Source organism: Poecilia formosa, unplaced genomic scaffold (genome assembly GCF_000485575.1).
Source record: "Poecilia formosa unplaced genomic scaffold, Poecilia_formosa-5.1.2 Scaffold88, whole genome shotgun sequence".
In the NCBI taxonomy this organism is placed as follows: domain Eukaryota; kingdom Metazoa; phylum Chordata; class Actinopteri; order Cyprinodontiformes; family Poeciliidae; genus Poecilia; species Poecilia formosa.
The window spans coordinates 759,501-772,971 of NW_006800027.1; the positions used below are offsets into that span (position 1 = coordinate 759,501).

Consider the following 13,471-nt stretch of genomic DNA (forward strand, 5'->3'; position numbering starts at 1 on the left):
TGGAAATGACGTAATAATGCATACAATTTCCTGACATAGATAGATGCACTTTATTTTCAAAAGAACACATAACACTGGAACTGATAAACTACATAAACAAAACAACCAAAAACAAAAATAAAATGGATTATCAGTCTCCATGAACAAAAAACGTACTTGAATAAAAACTTAACAATATAAAGCCAAAGTGGAAATAAATACTGCATTCAACCAAGAGTGCAGATTATGAAGTCTGTATGTGCCCTTCAGTAATCACTAGATTTAAATAAAGAAGATGGGCACATCCGACTACCTGATGCAATAGTTCATACTACATGGGTTTTTGCCCCTATTTTCTTAGATCGTTGGCCGATCTAAGATTCTCGCTGGTGATTTCGTAACCGATCATCCTGCAGTGTGTGGTGTGTTACGGTAGATCGTGGCCGCTCCGATCTAAATCAGGGGTTTTCCCCGAGTGGGAGCTTAATGCTGAATGTGACAGGTAGCCAATCAGAAAGCGCAGATTCTCCTCCTGATTTCTGAGGAGAAATTATGGAGGGGAATCCCAAACAGCTTACACGGCGCAACCGAAGTCCAGTGGACATCAGAGATGATATGTGGAAACAACATTAAGATTTATTCAACATTTCGAGAAAGAATATAAAAATGACAAGGGGAGGAGTTGGAGCCAAATCGCTACCGCACTTGAGAAACCCGGTATGTTTTCAGCTGTTCTTCGTTAACGTGACATAAATAGGTTATAATGATTTTCATTCAGTCAGGACTTTACGCTGACTCTAGCCACATGCATCACTGGTAGATTCTAGTAAAGCATTGATTAATGCCTGATTTTAAAATTAGTTAACTGGACTTGTAGCCATTATTTTGTGTCCATGTGGCCGGACACCACACGCACGACGAACCCGATTGAACCATTATACCTAGGATTTCTGTCGGCTAATGTGTCTCAGATTTTGAGTGTATTGTGAGCTGGACATTACACTTAAGGAAATGAGGAAGGGAGGGTCAGTGGAGAACACCGGAGCTGAGCCTTTTTTCATTCAGTGTCATCAACAGAAAGAAAAAAGGCAGGAAGAGACGATAAAGCCGATAATTAAAATGAGGTCAATAGGTTTAATTTATCATGCGATTAATTGATTTATCGTTTATCACGACAGGCCTACATGTTCATTAAATACATCAAACGCCTCAACCAATTGCATTTACTTTGCTGTAAATGCAATTTTTAAAACACCACATCTATTAAAAGTCTTATAACACACAGTTTTTCGTAAAGTATATTATAATATAAAATCTGTATTTTGTACTTAGGTTATCTTTGCTGGATAGTATAAAGTTTTTTTTTTTGATGATCTGAAACATTTGAGTGCAACAAAATGAACCGGCAAAAACAGAATCTATAAGGTTGCAAATACCTTAACATAGCGCTGTAAGGAACCTTCCTATAGATAAACGATAAACAAATTAATAAGGAATTAATAAGGAATTAACACAGAACAGATTGTATAATTTTCTTCTCTTTTTTTACCTTAAATCTACAAAGTTGGCTAAAAATTAAGCATTAATTTAATAAAACATGTTGGGTATTTTATTGTTTTACTTACTTGCTTTTGATTATATAGAAAATGGAGAAGCTTGCATTCCTTAACACTGGATTCATTGTTTTCCACAGAGAGTCATTATGGCACAAAAGTTCTATCAGACAAATCTGACCAAAAGTTTTACATGTTTAAGACTTGATGAGTGTTTTGTTTCAGTAAACCTTTATATGCACTTAGAACTTCAGAGATTTGATATTGAGATCTTTATAAAATCCTGTTATCCAACTCACGTCTTCTTGTCTCAAAATTAGTGAATCCCAACTGATATAACATTAAAAGTGTCATAAGTGTCATATAAAGTTGTGTTTAATGAAATCAGAGGTGCCACTAATTTTCCCTAGTTGCACATATTGGCTTTGATCAACTTTTAGATGGTGTGCCACTAACTTTCTCTGAATATGCTTCCTATAAGTTTACTGCAAAAGCAGTTTCTAAAGACATCCAACTGTTTTAAATTGGAGATTAATATATGAAGAGGTAGTAATAACTTGCTGTGTAACTAACTGAAACCCTGGTTATAATTTGTTGTAATATTCAGCCAGTTGTCCTTCCTTCAGTTGCTCTGACCGTCCAGCAGGTGGAGCCAGAAAGAAAAGAATTGAAGGCATTTGGAGCTGTTTTTATCCTCAGGCCACATGGTGCCTCCAGGCTCTGCAGCCCGAGGCTCCTGAGGGACTGAGAGCAGGTAGATGACTTCAACAGGAGGGATGAGAAATATTTTAGACTTATTCGAAGCAGCTCACAGGAACACTGATCGTTTCCCCCCATCCGAAGCTTAAACACCGCCGAAACTGTGTTGCCTGCGCAGACTGCTCTCTAATCAGGGGGAGCCATCTGGACAGCGATTGTGTTGCTGTTTGGACCTCAGAGTCATTTAATTTTATGATTCCCTTCGTGGTTGTTTCCTCACGCAGCTATTCGGCCTGACATGCAGCCCAGAATGTGTGTGCCTGTGCAGAGAGAGTGAGTCAGTCAGCGTGTGCGTGCCTGTGTGCCTGTGTGTGTGTGTGTGTGTGTGTTTGAAGCATTTTTAACCTCTTTTTCTGACCCCAGCTGGCCGTAAGCACAGTCAGTGTGTGACTTGGCAGTGTTGTCCGCCCCGCAGATTCAAACCTTTACTCTTCTTTGCTGTTAGAGTTTCTGTTTTTGCAACTCTTTGCCACTCGGATGTTTTTTCCCGTCCATCACTTTCCGCCACTATCTACTTTGCATCTTTTCCTCTTCTTTTACTTGAGCCGTCACCCACCTCTCAGGTCTCTCACCCTCACACGCACACAAACTCCTCCACCTTTTTCCCCTTCTCTTCCTAAAGTGTGTGTGAAGCCCTTTGATTCCCGCTGCTCCCAGGGTTGTTGTGCTGGGCTGAATGTCAGCTCTCCGGATTAGAGCGCTGAAGAGAGCGGAGTGGCAGCCAAAACCCTGGAACCCGCTCAATCTCTCTTTCTCTCTCTCTCTCTCTCTCCCTCTCTCCCTCTCTCTCGCTTGCTTTAATTGACACTGTTAAGGGGCCAGGAACTGGAAACATGTCACTTGGAATCATTCAAAGAGAACGAACTGCGTATGGGAGAGTGAGAGTGGATGAAAAGGGGGGCAGGAAAAGAGGAGAGGGGAGGGAGGGAGCAAAGAAGAAATCCACAGCAATGTCTGTCAAGATTCTTAACAAGTTTCTTTAAAGTTTAACTGTAGATTATGGAGCTGTCAGTGTGTACTGCCTTCCCAAGGCTTTACTTAAGGAACGTGAACATGTGATTAAAGCTCAGCGCATTGGTTTGCTATGGTGTTGACTTCTGACTTTAGAAAATGAGGCAAGTTCTGCTCGTAAACACTTATCAGTGCAGCTCACAACTAGCATAATAAAGAGGCTTTAAGCCACCTCTGATTTTTTGTCATAATTTGTCAGTCTTGTAATCTTTAATAAGTACTTTATTTGAACTCTGTTCTTACTCTGTTTTTGTTCAGATCATTTTCTTAAACCACTTAGCTCTGACCTATTAGAGAAGATTGATCAGAACCACTGTTAAAAGACTTTAAACTCTGGCTTGGCAGAGTAAAAGCATAAAGTTTAAAACTTTTGCATAGTGCTTTGTAAAATTATTAATACTGTTTGAACTTTGGTGTGGTGCTGTGTTTGACTCTGATGGCTCTAAATAAAACCCATAAAAAACAATTGTCTAAATTTGTCCTATTGGGCCATGGTAGCTCTGAAATAGCTGCCGCTTTCCACATGTCAATGATGTCAAATTTTCAACCTGAACCATGGGGAAGTGTGGTGGTGACGGCATCATGCTGAGGGCATGCTCTGCGTCAGCAATGAAATGCTGGTGAGAGAGGATGAAGATGGACAGAAATAAACCTGTTAGAAGCAACAAAAAAATGTATTTATTTATTTATTTTTTTACAGATGTTTCCCGTCCAATCTGACTAAATTTGAGCTATTTTGCAAAGAATAGATGAAGGTTTTAGTTTATGAAAAGCTGGTAGAAACACGGCCCACAAGCCTTCAGCCACAATGGCAGTAAAAGGCATTTCTGGAAAGAACTGACTACCAATCCATGCCACAATACAAGATTCTAATTTCTAAAAAACATAAAAGCAGCAGCATACTGTTTACGTTTCACTTCACGACGATGCACTATTTTGTCGAAATCGCTCGCCAAAATACTTTGAAGTTTGTTGCTGTAAAAGCGATGCGATGCGAAAAGCAGCCGGACTATTTCTGCAAAGTGTTTTTAAGCGATCTGCTGTTTAGTTTAAACTAATGTTCTTGAAAACAAATCTTGACTCATGATGCCATTAAAGTTTCCATCTGACTTTTATGTGCGTCCGTTTGGGATTATTGGTGGATCACGGGTTCTGGCATGCCTCGCTGACCGTTTTCCAGCATATGGCTGCAGTGTGGCCCACACCACCACCACCACCCCCGCCCTCTTGTTCTCCTCTGACACTCTGTTCCTTTTGGGGATTAGATGAAGGACCTGGAAGTCCCGGCGGGGGTTAGGGAGGCGGGAGGGTGTGTGTGCTCGGCCGTGGTTCTCAGGGTGACCTGGCAGCACTTTCCTCTGGAGAGGAAAAGTGTTATGATGAAAGGCCTCGGGGCCGTTCCGTTTCGCTCTGGCCTGATGGGACGTGCCAGCTACAGCGGCTCGACGACATCAAAACAGCTTGTTTACACTTTGCACAGCGTGCCCTGATAAATGTTTAGAACGGGCTCGTTAATTCCAACATAAGCTTGCGTCTGTAGTTTTCAGCGTGATCCGTGCTTTTCGGTCCATTCCCTTGTTTTAGCACTTTTATGTGCTCCAAGCATGAAGGACAGTTGGAATTAACAAGACTTGAAGGGCCTTGTAAACACTCCTAACTTGACAGTCACTGGGGTTATGAAGACAGGACTCCCTCCATATTTCATGTTACTTAACTCCCTTAGCAGACCTCGTTGTGCCTCTCCTCCATCCCCTCCCCCCCCCGCCATCTCTCTACGGTTTGCTCTGCGCCGCGATACACGAGACGGAGCGCAGTAAATCAGCCGATAACACAGGGAAACTGTGCAGCCTGGATTGATCAGGCTTGTTATTTTCCCATCTGCTAACAGGGAAATGATTAGCCAGACATGACAGAGACGGGGTGGAAAAAAATCAAACTGGCTGCACCCTTCTCGCATGAGCACCAAGCTGCCACATGTGTTCGCACCTTTTCAGTAAATAATGTCAAAACTATTTCGCTGCTGGGAGATAATTAGTTTTTCATGCCTCCGATATTTGAAATGGCATTTTTAAATTGAGGAACATCTGGTTTTTGGTTTTCTGTCGGTGCGTTTCCGTGCAAGCAATGCTGAAAATCTTTATTCAGACGCCTGATTCTAAAATGTCAGTGGGTTTAACACGTCTCCCTCTCTCCGCTTTACCATGTCTAGATTCGTGTTTGAGAGTGTATTATGGTCATTAGCCATGGTTCATTCACTTATGTGTGTGTGTGTGTGTGTGTGTGTGTGTGTGTGTGTGACAAAGAGAGAAAGACTCAGAGTAAGCAAGTGATTTAAAGCTTCTTATAATATATTTTATTGTTGTGTGCTATGCATGTTTTTGCCAACATATTTTCCCAGTTTTCCTGCATATTTCCATGTATCTGTATGCATAACATGTGATTGTGTGTCTCCTCCTGCAAGCCGAGGAACCCTGAGCTCAGGTTTCAGTGCCGGGAAAAACACACTTACCATGAGGGGAATGACAAGGGAAATTGGACGGTGGACAGTGTGATTTGTGTGTGCGCGCGCACGCTCAGATTTTATTGTATGTATATGTGAGTGTGTATTTGTCTTTGGTAGCCTTCATGCATTCCTCCTATTCGCAGCCTCTTGGAGGAATGTAATAGAGACGCAAACACAGATGCAGTCCTGAGCTGCAGATTTCACATGTTGTTTGGAATTATTTCTACAAAATAATACAAAATGTACAATGAATTTTAAGAGAAACTGACTGATTTTATTTTTAAGTGTTGTTTTTTTCCTGTGTTTTATCCTTAAATTTTTTTACTTGCAATTATTTAGATGAACTTTATTTTGGTTCGATGACATACGGACGTCCTCAATAATGAAACGTTTACAGTGTGTTTACACCCGTTGGACTCTGTCACACACAAAATAGTGAGTAACCAAATGAAAATATGAAAGGTTTTGCATGCATGTGTGTACAGCAAACTAAATCAGTACTTTGCAGAAACAGCTTTTGCTGCAGGGACTCGCAGCAAAGCTGGTAGGATTTGTCTCTAGCAGTTTTACTTTAATACAGACTGAAATTTCAGTCCATTCTTCTTTGCAAAATAGCTCAAGCTCTGTCAACAGAGAGCGTCTCTGAACATCTGTTTTCATATTTTGTCACAGATTCTCACAGATTTCAGTCTGGGCTTTAACTGGGCCACTAAAAGTATAGCTCCGGCTATATGTTTTAAGGTTCTCCTGGATCGCGAACATCAAGACTTTTGCAGCAGGTTTTTCTTCCTGACTTTCTTTTTTAATAGCATCCGTTTTCTTTTAACTCCTTCTTTTGGCTAAAGAAAAGCATCCACACCGCATGATGCTGCCACCAAAATGTCTCATGGTGAGAATGGTATGTTCAGACTGAGATGTAACAATAGATGTTTTGTTTTGTTTTTAACTAATAAAACATTAGCAAAAATGTTTATTTGTATCTGAAGAAAGTCTGATACAATAAGTCATTTTCGAAAGGGAAACAATTATTTTAAACAAAATAAGTATCATGAGTAATCATATAACAGCTTTGATTTAGCAACTTTTTATTATATCATGTATCATCATGTTGTAATCATCATATGAAAAAATGTGTCTTTACAGGCATGTAAAGATAGTCCACACAAGCATTTAGCAGTAATTTTTTGAAGTATACTATGCTTTTATTCTGTGCATTTTGCTTTTTATTCCACAGAATGTGTAAGGTATAATCAGCAACATATTTACTGTTTACAGCAGGTTTGCTGGAATGCACTAAACGTTTTTAACACTCTCAAGGCATCTGAAGAACTTATGTCAAAAATGACACGTTAGGCAGTGAAGGGTTAGTTGTACTAGATTTCTTTTGGAGGCATCAGAGTAAATAGAGCTGAAGATAAATACATCCCATACTACTTCAATTCAATTTGTATGATTTGAAAATCACTTCAAATTTGTGCTCTGTTTTTTTTGTTTTGTGTTGGTTTGTCATAAAATTGCGTAAAAGACATTCAAGCTTGTGGTTTTAATGCAGCAACGTGTGGAAACGTTCAATGAATACGGACATCTTTATGGGGGACATGTGGGGCACAGTGTGAAACTCGTTAAAGTCTCGGCCATGTTTTCACAGGGAACTGTGCGAGGAGTCCATGAACCACTCCGTGAGCTCCACGTCCAGTCTGGACAGCCACGCCCCGTCCGAGGGCGGCGGCCAGTCGCAGGCCATGCGCTGGGAGGAGCAACAGAAGCTGCTGGCTCTGGAGCAGCTGTGTGGAGTCTTCAGGGTGGACCTGGGTCACATGAGGTCACTGAGACTCTTCTTCAGGTCAGCAGGGAGCAAATGGAAAAACATTTCCTGGGGGGAATCATTACAGGGTCATGAAGTTGAACCCCTTGTGAACTTGTCTTTGCATCACTTGTTGTTTTGTTGCAGTGATGACGCGTGCACTAGTGGCCAGCTTGTGATAGCCAGCAGGGAGAGCCAGTATAAGATCCTTCACTTCCACCATGCTGGTCTGGACAAGCTGGCCGAGGTCTTCCAGCAGTGGAAATGCTGCAGGGAAACCCAACCTAAAGACCAGGTCAGACTTAGGCGAAGGGCAACCTCTCTTTTGGGTCTTCGTTGGCGAAACTTCCACTCGGCTTTTTACTCCTCTCCCTCACTCTGTCTGAAGGTGTCGGATGAAAAGTCCTGCATGCAGTTTTCCATCCAGAGGCCCACACTGCCATCAGCCGAGACGCACCCCGAGGAGAGGCTTTACAGGCGGGTGGACGTCGCCGCCTGGCTGCGTCACATCAACCACAGCGGGCAGGTGGAGGAGGAGTACAAGCTGCGGAAGGTAAATCCACGGTTCATACGCACGCTTGAAGAATCTGGAAATGCGACTTCAGCGTTTTCCGGGATGGCCGCACATTTGGTGGCAAAGGCTGCCGTGCAGCAAGAAGGTCCTGCGCTCGAGTCTGAAGCTGTGCGTTTTTCTGCTTTGAGTGCATTAGGTTCTCTCCGGGTACTCTGGCTTCCTCACACCATCCAACAAAAAAAAAGAAAATAGCCCTACCCCACGATCCTGCAAGGATGAGCGAACGTAGACAATGGATGTGTGTTTTCCATTTCTGGAAAAAAGGAACATGCAAGCCTGGACAAATAGTTGTATGTTTGGACTTTATCTCCTATCTTATCATCTAAATGTTGTCTCCCTCCTTCTTTGTGTCCTTCTTTGATTCTTCTTTCCCTCCCTCTCTCATGCTCTTCCTTCTTCTGTGTTTCTTATGTTTGTCCTTCTCGTTTGTCTTTCTTTCTCTCCTTTTGTCTTACCTTGACTCTTTCTATCCTGATTTACTCCACACCTTGTTTCTTTATTTTCATAATAACCCGTTGTCTGTCTCTGTCCGCTTTCTTGTGTCCACCCTACCTCACTTGGGTCCCAACTCTTTTCTTTTCTTCCTTCCTTACATTTTTTGCATCTTCTAAACTCTAGAAAGTCGGGGCTCCTTCCCTCTGCATTGTATGGATGAGAAACCAAGTCAGAGCGTGTTTCACTACTGATGAAAGTGGCCATTTTCACACCTTTTTCTTCTATATTTGTTTGTCAAGTCATAATGAAATTCAGCTTGCAAGCTTCTCAGTTTCAGTTTCAATCATCGTCTCGGCCTGTAAATAATGGGAGGGTTTGTCCCTGTCAGTTGTACCCCCTGTGAGTCATTTGCATTCTCTGGAATTGAGTCGCTGTTTGGTTTACCCGTCTACTGTAATGACTCAGTGGCAGTTAGACCATGACCAAGACTTTTTTTTTTTTTTTTTTCAGTAGAAGTTCAAATAAGGAAACAGACGAGTCCTGTTTTTGCTGGATGTGCTGAATAAACACTCATTGTTTTCTTTTTTCACAGCATAATGCAGAAAATAAGACATGCTAGCAGGGAATGTCAACATGCCCTGCTGCCAGAGCATGTCCCTCCCTTCGTGTTTGCCGTATTTACCCACCTGCCGCTTCTTCGACAGGCGATCTTCTTTGGCGGCATCGACCCGTCCATCAGAGGTGAGGTGTGGCCCTTCTTGCTGCACTACTACAGCTACGACTCCAGCTCTCAGGAAAGAGAGGCCTGGAGGCTGCAGAAACGAGCTCACTACCATGACATCCAGCAGAGAAGGTGGGTAACGAAAAAATGCTGCACAATCAATCAATCAATCAATCAATTAATCAATCAATCAATCAATCAATCAAAACACATTCTCTTACAACGCTTTCTCTACACGAGTGAAGAGGGAGCAGGAAGAAGAAAATTCTTGTAGAAACCTCCCCCTCTTTCTCAATATCTACAAAATACATTTTTCTTTGCTGCAAACATTAAATTAATGATATATTTAATTCTCCTCATTGTTAACTCAAAAGGTAATCAGACCTACTCATTTTTTTTGTCTTTTTCTTAAAATATTACTGGAAGGTGGAACAATGTTGTTGCATATAGAGTGGTTTGTCTCAAGCATTTATTTCTGTTGAGGCTTATAGCTAGTGAAACTCAAAATGATGTTTCCAAAAAAACTGAAATATTACGCATAATATTAAGGTTGGTAAGAAAATATCCTTACCTTGAGGTATGACCATGTACTGCATAGGTGAAGGACTCAATACTTGGTCTGGGCTCCTTTAGCAGAAAATACTGCTTCCTTAAGCTGTGGGATGGAAGCGATCAGCTGAACATGTAATTAATCAATTAATCGCATGATAAATTGAAATGAGTTTGATCATTTCCGTTCTGATCATTAATACTTTTTAAAAGGAAAATCTGTTTATAGAGGCGTCATAATCATTTTTATTTATGGTTTTAGTTGTGCTTTAAAAATATCCTTCAGTTCCAGTGTTAAGTGTTCTTTACAAAATAAAAGTTTATTGGTCTTTGAGAGGGAAAACTTGCGTTGTTATGCCATTATCAGTGTGTTACTTGAAAATGGCCTCAAAACAACAATAATTTTGTTATAATTAGTGAGACGACTTATTGTCCAGTAAAATTTCCTATTGCGACAAGCCAACAAGCTGGCCGAAATAAAACTGAATGTCAAGTTAGTTTGCATAACATGTGGTTCTCTTTCTATAAAACAAAATGTCACAGTCAGCCGTTCAAATTGGTCATGATTTGATTGTAAATTGTAATTTAACTGGATAAATAACGACTGTACACAAGCTTCCTCTTTCCACGCAGGTCAGTGGGCTACATCAGTAATCCACAGTGAAGTGTTTTTTCCCCCCTCTGTGTTTCTGTCCAGATTTATTCATTCATGGCTCCACTTGTATTTTGCACCACTGCAGAAATCCCCTGAACCACATGCTGAGAGGACTGGTGTGTGTCTGGATAAGTTGGCAAATAAAAAATGAAAGCGGGTCATAAAATAGGACAAAACAGAAATGAATAGACATTTTTATTTATTTATTTTTTTTAAAGTTCTAACTTAATATCGAACATCTGCTACAACTCACAACAATGATTGTTAACCAGGCACCTCCCAAGGTCCAAGGCACATTATTCACTATGAAGACATGGCTTATGCGGTTTCTGGTTCAGGATTGATTTCAGGATGTATCCCACTTCCTGAATGGTTTTGTGTCTTGTGCATTTTAAAAAAGCCAACTGGATCTGAAGTAATGGCTTTGTGAATTCATTAATTGCATTTGTGTCACGGTGTTTTCCATGGTCGTAACACATTTTTGTTCCACAGCTTTTCCTTCCACTTAACTTTCAATTAAAAGCTTAGACACTCTCAGCATCCAATGTCCTCCATGACTTTTTCTTCCTAGTGGAGGTTGTGTGTTTGACAATTATCAAATCATTAGTTTTCCCCACAATTTCTCTATTAAAGCACATTTTTGTTGCTCTTATGTCTATAAAACTGAATTTTAGATTTTCATTAGTAATAAACCATAATGATCAAAATGAACACAATATCACCGTGTATGCAATGAGTGACTTGCATTCTAATGTATAAGGATGCACCTGTAAATCTTTATTTAACTTGAAGGTCTCCTGCTGATAACATCTGCACCTCGGCTCAATAACATGGAAACCACTTTGAAATCATGTCTGAGACACTCGGCTGCAGCGTCTGGCTGCCAAAAGCTCAGTCGGTAAAACATTAAACCGTACGCGAGTCTGTTGTGGCTTCCCATCGCAGGCGCGGAGCAATCAATAGGCACAATCAGAGAAGTGTTGAGGGGAGGTGCCGGGTGTGATATAAAAGGTCTCTGGAGAGAAAACATGTCGGCGCTTATCACATCAGATCATGCTCACATGTCGGCGAGAGGGGAGGGGAAAAACCACAACTTTGGTATGCACAGACGGACCCAGATCCCAGAGTCTTTACTTATCCACACAACTCCGTCTCAGGGTTAAGGTTTCCAGGTTCTAGTCTCTGCATCTCTGACTGCTACGATGACGATAATTGGACAGATTTCATTTGTACAGGCTATTATCGCTTTGAGTGCACCAGAAGTCGCCTAATTAGACTCTTCATTCTGACGCTGATGTTGATGCCTTTAAAGAGCCTCCGGCAGCCCTCCAAGGCCACCGATTGATCATTAGGAGCAAGGAGGCGAGTGTGTGGGCTTTACCTTGTCCCCCAACCCTGTGTCCTCATTCTAACAATAATAACTCAGCAGCTGCACATAGGAGTGCAGCTAACACTGGACATAATCTGAGTATTTGAGTTTGTTAGAATTTGTAAAATAATGCCGTTTATGTCAGGAATTCACCGAAGCTCCAATATGAGTTAAATTTGTTTCAGAGAAGAGGAAGGTCATTTTCACCTGCAAGTATTTTTTTTATGAAAAAGATATCTGCAGAAACATTCAGCTGAATGTCACGGTTCCTATGTCCTTTATTTTCTCGTTTTATATAAATAATAATAAAATAATCTTGTTTGAAACACTTTATCTGGTTTCCTTTTCTCTGTAAATAATTATCTGACATTGGGCTCCTTACTGGCTACTTCATCTGCTAAATATTTACAGATTTCTTCTCGGAAAGTTATTGTTTATCTTTTGTTTGTGTTTTTCTCACCTTAAGATGTTTCTTTCTGTTTCTTTGACACGGAAGATCTGGTCTACTGATGAAGAGCTTTATTTTTCAGGCAGAAAGTATGTCTTAATGAAATGACATGAAGATTTTCACTGCAGTTTTTCGGTTTCTGTGACGGTTTTCATGTTTCACTTGTGAAAAATGCAGTAAACAAATTCAGCCATAATGTCGCACCGACGTAAAGCTGCATATAATTGTGCAGTGGGAGGATTTACATTAGTTTTACAAATAAAAATCCAAAAACTAAGGCATACATTTGTACTCTGATATAAGCAAGTTCATCCAAATGCCATCAGAAGTCACCTGACCTAACTGAACTGTTGGGTCCACACGCCAAACAAGGGTGTTGAGGAGACAGATGTTTCCTATCCACCTGTTACATGCCACCCCCACTGTGAGAGATGGCGGTGGTGGCATCATACTGAGGGGTTCGGCTTCTCCATTATTAAGAGGCAAGCTGGTCACAAATTATGGGAAGACAGAAGAGGATACAAGATGAAATACAGGAAGAAAACCTTAAAGAAAAGTGACAAACACTTATCCAGAGATACATGGAATGGTTTAGATTGAAGGATTCTTATGTGTTGTAACGGCCCAGTCAAAGTCCGGGCGTAAATCCAATTAAGATTCTTTAACGAGGTTTAAAAATTGCTAAAGGCTTCTGTCGGAGTTTGAGATACTTAGCAAAAATATTTCAATCTCATACACATTTAAGATTTTAATTTTTTTGTGTGTGTGAAAAACTGGAATCTTTTTCCTTCCTTTTCCTAGAGATGCTCTGCTGTGTGTTGGTCTGCCCCTTTAAAATACACAATAGCAGCATCACAAAAAAGTTTAAAGTGCAGGGACACTTTCGCAAGGCAGTTTGCTGAGCTAATCCGTCCTCTTCAGGAGCCTGGATTTTATTTTTACTGCTGAACCCATAAAACCACTGAAGTGGTGCAAACAATGTTCCAAACTCCTGAGCAGCTTCCTCCTGAGAAAGCGAAGCGTAGGACGGTGGCTGGGGAGGGTCCAGCGACACAAACACACAGATCTCAAACCGAACAGTTGCGCGGCGTTGCATCAGGTGCGCTGGCTT

The 13,471-nt window shown here is 41.0% G+C and overlaps 1 protein-coding gene across 2 annotated transcripts in view; it reads left to right on the plus strand.

Annotated features, from left to right (window-relative positions):
• Nucleotides 1-13,471, plus strand: part of tbc1d16 (TBC1 domain family, member 16) — a 29,727-nt gene that overhangs the window by 8,077 nt on the left and 8,179 nt on the right. For both annotated transcript variants that reach the window (XM_007557357.2, XM_007557356.2), the window contains exons 5-8: nt 7,454-7,648; nt 7,757-7,904; nt 7,998-8,162; nt 9,323-9,471. In XM_007557357.2, the coding sequence (XP_007557419.1) occupies nt 7,454-7,648; nt 7,757-7,904; nt 7,998-8,162; nt 9,323-9,471 (657 nt within the window). The remainder of the gene's footprint in view (nt 1-7,453; nt 7,649-7,756; nt 7,905-7,997; nt 8,163-9,322; nt 9,472-13,471) is intronic.